At 41.0% G+C, this 7897-nt stretch overlaps 1 protein-coding gene across 1 annotated transcript; it reads left to right on the top strand.

The window, feature by feature from the left end:
* Positions 1-373: 373 nt before the first annotated feature.
* Positions 374-7095, top strand: LOC140183069 (uncharacterized). The gene is made up of 6 exons (XM_072231069.1): positions 374-1159; positions 1307-2403; positions 2767-3092; positions 3756-4009; positions 4106-4556; positions 6965-7095. Exons 1-6 carry the CDS (start codon positions 374-376, stop codon positions 7093-7095), a joined length of 3045 nt encoding a protein of 1014 aa, XP_072087170.1.
* The last annotated feature ends 802 nt before the right edge of the window (positions 7096-7897 follow it).

Genomic DNA, 7897 nt, shown 5'->3' with positions numbered 1-7897 from the left:
ATTTATACATTATCACCTATAAAAAGGTATGATCTTCTATTCTAAAAGATACATTGAATTCTCAATACTGACTTAAGCTTTGGAGTGCCTTTGCAGGTACACTCTCCCCTGTTTCTTGCTTAAAGCTCTACGCGATTGGACACCTTCTTGGAGTAAAGCTCGGATTGTCACAAGGCTTAAAGGTCGGCACCGAAGATAATAACTCGGCGTCGACTCCCAGAGACTGAGCTCTCCTTCCAGGTATCCATACAAGAACAATTGGCGCCCACCGTGGGGCCGAAAATATAAACCTCTCCATATATCATCGGCCTCGAGGTTCCCGTTTGAAGTCAGGGCTAAACAACCTCCACCCACACCATCCGAATTGCTCCAGATGGTGACCGAGTTGCGGCAAGCCGTGGCCGAGGAGAACCAAAGAATGGCAAATCAAATTGCCAACTTGAATAACACTCGAACCGAAAACAACAATGACTGGCAAGAACGGACAGAAGAAGCCGAGCAGCAGTCAGGGCCAACACATGTCTCAGACACTGCTCGACAGGAAGAGGAGCAACCCGAACATAATAAAGAAGCTCAGAAAGACATAGAGAATGACGATCAGGAAAGCTCCACTGGACCATTCACGGCAGAGGTGATGAACTTCGTGCTACCCCGAAGGTTTACTCTGACGACCACCCTAACTCCCTATGATGGGTTAGGTGATCCAAAGAAATACATCAAGAAATTCACCTCCATAATGATAGTAAATGGTGCATCCGATAAAGTTTTATGTCATTTTTTTCCATCTTACTTAGACGGTTCTGCACTTGATTGGTTTTGTTCTTTGCCTGCAGGTTCCATTTCTCGATTTCGAGACATATCAAAGCCCTTTGAGAAGAACTTCGCTGGATCAGCCATCTACCTACATGACTCCGATTACCTGAACACAGTCAAGCAAGGCCAGCACGAAAGCCTCAAGGACTACATGACGCGCTTCACAAAGATAGCCATAAGTATACCCAGTCTCCACCCCGAGGTGGAACTACACGCCATAAAAAGCGGATTACGACCAGAAAAATTCCAGGAAACTATTGCTGTGGCCAAACCAAAAACAACGGCCGAGTTCCGTGAAAAAGCTAAAGGACAGATCGACATCGAAGAACTCCGACAAGCTTGGAAAGTAGAAAAGCCTCACTATAGAGACGACGACAAAACACGGGACAGCTAGAAGAATTTCAAACCAATTCCACGATATGAGACCTACACCAAATTCAGCACCAAGCGCGATGATATCATCAAGGAAATCTTAAATTCGAAATTAATCAAGCCACCAAGAAAAGCTGGCAGTTACCCAGATTCAAAAGGCACTGACCGATCAAAATACTGCTCCTTCCACCAGAAGCACGGACACAATACCGACGACTGCGTCATTGCCAAAGACCTACTAAAGCGACTAGCTCGGCAGGGTCACCTAGACAAATACATCAGCGGCCACATGCAGCGGCAAGCACCTCCTTCAGGAGACCTAAGCTCGGTTACACAACATGGCCGAGATAGAGACCGACCGAACAATAGCCATCCTGAAGTACCAACACGTACAATTAACTGTATTTCCAGAAGTTTTGCAGGTGGAGGAGCCACAAACTTGGCAAGAAAGAGATCTTACCGAGCTATACTTTCCATCAACGCTAATCAAATTCAACAGCAGCCGCTGCCGACATCTCCACATATAACATTCCAGACAGCCAATCATGACAACAATGTAGCAAATCTGGATGATCCTGTCGTAATCTCCCTACAGCTCGGAGATCTCCTAGTTAAAAAGGTGTTGCTCGACCCAGGCAGCAGTGCCGATGTTCTCTTTTACTCAACATTCCAGAAAATGAAACTGAGCAATAACGTCATCCAACCTTCCACTGGTGACTTGGTAGGATTCTCAGGTGAGCGAGTCCCGGTTATGGGCTCTGTGTGGTTACAAACCACACTCAGTAAGTTTCCCTCGTCAAAAACTTCAGACATTCAATACTTAGTTGTTGATTGCTTCAGTCCCTATAATTTAATACTTGGCCGACCTTTCTTAAATAGGTTCGGCGCTATAGTGTCTACAATTCATCTTTGTGTTAAGTTCCCTTTGCAGGACAACACAATTGCAACCATTCACAGTGATGTCCGAGAAGCCCGGGAATGCTACAACAATAGTCTCAAAAGACCTAACCGTAACACAAAAGCCCATGTTCACAATATCGGCAACATGAACGACCAACACATGCTGGCCGACCTTGATCCCAGAGTGGGAACACTAGAAAGAGCAACCCTAACAGAAGACCTAGATAAAATCTATTTCACAGAAAACACGGACAAATTCACATACGTCGGCTCAACATTATCCTCAGAAGAAAAATCATCATTCCAAGCATTCTTATAGTAAAATGCCGACCTGTTTGCTTGGACCCCAGCTGATATGCCAGGCATCAACCCATCCATCATATCACACAAGTTAGTGTTAGATCCATCTGTCCGACCTATAGCACAGAAAAAGAGAAATCTCGGCCACGACCGAAAATAGGCTTCCCTAGAAGAAACCAAGAAGCTCATCAACGCGGGCTTCATCCGAGAAATCAGATTCACAACATGGCTGGCGAACGTCGTCATGGTTAAAAAACATAACGGTAAATGGCGCATGTGTGTTGATTTCACCGATCTCAACAAAGCATGCCCCAAAGATTCCTACCATTTGCCCTCTATTGATTGTTTAGTTGATAATGCCTCTGGTTTTGAAAAACTCAGCTTTATGTATGCATATTTTGGTTATAACCAGATCCAAATGCATCCATCCGATCAAAATAAGACAGCTTTTATTACTGAATATGGAAACTATTGTTATAACGTCATGCCATTTGGTCTTAAGAATGCAGGTGCAACATATCAACGTCTAATGGACAAAATCTTCGCCAAACAAAGCGGCAGAAACATTGAGGTCTACGTCGATGATATGGTCACCAAGACAAAGATCGCCAACAATCACCTTGATGACCTCACAGAAATCTTCGGACAGCTAAGAAAATACAACATGCGGTTAAATCCCGAAAATTGTGCATTTGGTGTTCAAAGCGGTAAATTCCTCGGCTTCATGCTCACTAGCCGAGGTATTGAGGCAAATCCAGAAAAATGCCGAGCTATTTTAGACATGACAAGTCGACACACCATCAAGGAAGTCCAACGCTTAACAGGGAGACTTGCTGCACTTTCTAGATTTTTACCTTGCCTAGCTTCTAAATCCTCATGTTTTTTCCAGACTTTAAAAAACAAAAAAGCTTTCCAATGGACTATTGAATGTGAACAAGCATTTACAACTATCAAAGAAACTCTTTCAAAACCACTAATTTTACAAACCCCCTTACAAGGGGAGCCATTATTCTTATATTTATCTGTCACTAACTGGGCTATAAGCTCCGCCCTTGTCACAGAAAGAGAAAAGAAAGAATTCCCGATCTATTTTATCAGCAAAATCTTACAGAATGCCGAGGTTCGATACCTGAGCATTGAGAAACTGGCCCTCGCCCTTGTCTTCTCAGCCAAGAGACTCCGACCATACTTTCAAAGCCATGAAATCCATGTTCGAACAGATAAACCTCTGCCGCAAGTCCTGCAGAAGCCTGAGCTGGCTGGCCGACTAGTAAAATGGTCAGTGTAGCTATCCGAATTTGATATCAAGTACGAAGGCCGAGCATCAATCAAATCCCAGTTTTTGGCTGACTTTATTGCCGAATTCTCAGTACTGAGTACAACTGAAGACTACATCGAATGGTCTTTATACGTCGACGGGTCCTCCAACCCACAGGGGTGTGGCGCAGTTATCATACTTGATGATGGCCACGACAACGTCATCGAACACTCCCTTAACTTCTCATTTAAAGCAAGCAACAATCAAAGTGAGTATGAAGCACTAATTGCCGGCCTTAGACTCGCTGCCAACCTAAACATCACCGAACTTAAGGTATATTGCGACTCCTTGCTTATCGTCCAACAGGTAAACAACTTATACCAAGTTAAGGACCCTTTGCTTTCTAAATACCTGGATGTCGTACAAAATTTACTTCCAAAATTTTCTAAATATGAAATACAGCATATACCAAGGGAGAGTAATGGCCGAGCTGACATTCTGTCCAAACTCGCCAGCACTCAACCAAATGGGTCATCACTTTATCAGTCAACACTACTTAAGCCAAGCATTGAACTAACACAAGTCTTAAGTGTAACACAGGAAGCAGATTGGAGATCCTCAAACATACAGTATCTCCAAACAGGGATCTTGCCAGGCGACGTCGAAAACGCTCGGCACTTCCGCCGACAAGCGTCCTTTTTTACAATTTATAATAATTGCCTATATAGACGGGGATTCTCTCGTCTATTGCTTAAATGTCTTTGCAGAATAGAAGCCGAGCTTGCACTTACTGAGGCACATGAAGGGATCTATGGAACACACCTCGGAGCCCGAAGTCTTTATTCAAAAATCCTCAGAGCTGGATTATATTGGCCGACAATACGACAGGATTGTCAAGCAAAAGTTAAAAGCTGTAACAATTGCCAAAAACACAGTCTGATTACACATCTCCCGGCCGAACTCTTACACTGTTTCGAGGTTAGCTGGCCGTTCAACCAATGGGGCATAGATATCCTCGGACCTTTCCCTACAGCAGTAGGTCAGGTAAAATTCCTTGTGGTAGCAATTGATTATTTTTCCAAATGGATAGAGGCACAACCTCTAGCCAAGATTACATCAAATTGATTATTTTTCAATTGATTATTTTTCAATTGATTATGCTTCATTTAAATCTCAACCTACTTCATTAAAAAATACTCTTAGGCTAAGCTTGGGGGCTATGATCAGGACCGTTACAAGATCGGCATTACAGACCATAACTCGGCAATTTACGTTACAAGATCGGCATTACAGACCATAACTCGGCAATTTACGTTATTAATCAGCGTTACAGTTACTAATCGGCAATCAATGTCATTTATTAAAAAGTGACGTTACAAATCAGCTTAACGGACTGCTTCACAAACATGAAACGTCCAACCTGACGGTCACTGATGAGCGGATAATTTATACGCTTTTTGGCATTGTTTTTAGTATGTTTTTAGTAGGATCTAGTTACTTTTAGGGATGTTTTCATTAGTTTTTATGTTAAATTCACATTTTTGGACTTTACTATGAGTTTGTGTGTTTTTCTGTGATTTCAGGTATTTTCTGACTGAAATTGAGGGACTTGAGCAAAAATCAGATTCAGAGGTTGAAGAAGGACTGCTGATGCTGTTGGATTCTGACCTCCCTGCACTCAAAGTGGCTTTTCTGGAGCTACAGAACTTGAAATGGCGCGCTTTTAATTTCGTTGGAAAGTAGACATCCAGGGCTTTCCAGAAATATATAATAGTCTATACTTTGGCCAAGAATAGATGACGCAAACTGGCATTCAATGCCAGCTCTCTGCCCAATTCTGGCGTCCAACGCCAGAAAAGGATCCAAAACCAGAGTTGAACGCCCAAACTGGCACAAATGCTGGCGTTCAACTCCAAGAAGGACCTCTACACGTGTAGCACTCAAGCTCAGCCCAAGCACACACCAAGTGGGCCCCGGAAGTGGATTTATGAATCAATTACTTATTTCTGTAAACCCTAGTGACTAGTTTATTATAAATAGGACCTTTTACTATTGTATTAGACATCTTTTGAACCATCTTTGAATCTTTTGATCATCTTTGGACGCCTGGTTCTTAGATCAGAGGAGCTGGCCATTCGGCCATGCCTGGACCTTTCACTTATGTATTTTTAACGGTAGAGTTTTTACACTCCATAGATTAAGGTGTGGAGCTCTGCTGTTCCTCAAAGATTAATGCAAAGTACTACTGTTTCCTATTCAATTCATCTTATTTCGCTTCTAAGATATTCATTCGCTCTTCAACCTGAATGTGATGAACGTGACAATCATCATCATTCCCTATGAACACGTGCCTGACAACCACTTCCGTTCTACCTTCGACTGAATGAGTATCTCTTAGATCTCTTAATCAAAATCTTCGTGGTGTAAGCTAGAATGATGGCGGCATTCAAGAGAATCCGGAAAGTCTAAACCTTGTCTGTGGTATTCCGAGTAGGATTCAATAATTGAATGACTGTGACGAGCTTCAAACTCGCGATTGCTGGGCGTAGTGACAGAACGCAAAAGGATAGTAAATCCTATTCCAGCATGATCGAGAACCGACAGATGAATAGCCGTGCCGTGACAGGGTGCGTTGACCATTTTCACTGAGAGGACAGGATGTAAGCCATTGACAAGGGTGATGCTTCCAGACGATTAGCCGTGCCGTGACAGGGCATTTGGATCATTTTCCCGAGAGAAGACCGAAAGTAGCCATTGACAATGGTGATGCATTACATAAAGCCAGCCATGGAAAGGAGTAAGACTGATTGGATGAAGATAGCAGGAAAGCAGAGGTTCAGAGGAACGAAAGCATCTCTATTCGCTTATCTGAAATTCTCACCAATGATTTACATAAGTATTTCTATCCCTATTTTATTAATTATTTTCGAAAACACCATTACTATTTTATATCCGCCTGACTGAGATTTACAAGGTGACCATAGCTTGCTTCATACCAACAATCTCCGTGGGATTCGACCCTTACTCACGTAAGGTATTACTTAGACGACCCAGTGCACTTGCTGGTTAGTTGTGCGAAGTTGTGAACCATGGTATTGGCATCATGTTTTTGGCGCCATTACCAGGGAAAGAAAGAGCGATGAATTTTACATAATCACAATTTCTGCGCACCAGTCACCCTTATTATTGCTCTTTAATACAGGCAATAAAGCAGGAACATAACCGATTTATACATTATCACCTATAAAAAGGTATGATCTTCTATTCTAAAAGATACATTGAATTCTCAATACTGACTTAAGCTTTAGAGTGCTTTTGCAGGTACACTCTCCCCTGTTTCTTGCTCAAAGCTCTACGCGATTGGACACCTTCTTGGAGTAAAGCTCGAATTGTCACAAGGCTTAAAGGTTGGCACCGAAGATAATAACTCGGCGTCGACTCCCAGAGACTGAGCTCTCCCTCCAAGTATCCATACAAGAACAATGTGTTATCATCCGAGACTTAAACCTCTATTTATACACATATAAAACCTTAATTTTTTACACTCCACTAATTAAAAATAAAAAATTCTTTCATTCAAAAACTGATCCACCCAAAAATTAATGGACATCCAACTCATTTCTCATTCTTATCACAATATTCCTCCCCATTACAATATTCCTCCCCATTTTGGTGAACAATAATTGAACGAATCCAAATCAGCCGTGCAATCAAAGTTACGCAAACTCCACGACCAAAAAAAGAGTTACGCAAACTCATGTCATATTCTGGATGGCTTTATAGTTAAGGTAATCAAATTCCCAAACCTAAACTCGTACGTAGAACTAATTAATTTTATACGAATTAAGATAAGTGTTTTTTAAGGAATTAAGATAAATTTGAATCATAAGTTTAAAATTGTAAACTGTTATTTACTCGTAAAATTTTAAATTCATTTGGAAATCTTAAATTATAAAACCATGAGTCTAGAAATTACAAGTTAACTCGAAAAGCCTGCATATATACTAATTAACCTTTTTTTTAGGGTTAACCACCAAAAATACTTCAAATTATTTAAACGCTCATAAAAATACATCCGAATTTTATTATCGATAAAAATGTCTTTAAATAAATTAAAAACACAATAAAAATACCCAATAATAAATATATATTTTCAAAAAATATCTTAAAAATTAAATTTTGATGCAATTTTTACAAACATAATTATAAAAATAAAAAATTATTATATTTAAAATTTGATAATTTTTTCTTAAG

The sequence above is a fragment of the Arachis hypogaea genome, chromosome 20 (genome assembly GCF_003086295.3).
Source record: "Arachis hypogaea cultivar Tifrunner chromosome 20, arahy.Tifrunner.gnm2.J5K5, whole genome shotgun sequence".
Taxonomy (NCBI): domain Eukaryota; kingdom Viridiplantae; phylum Streptophyta; class Magnoliopsida; order Fabales; family Fabaceae; genus Arachis; species Arachis hypogaea.
This window is presented reverse-complemented; position numbering and strand designations above follow the sequence as displayed.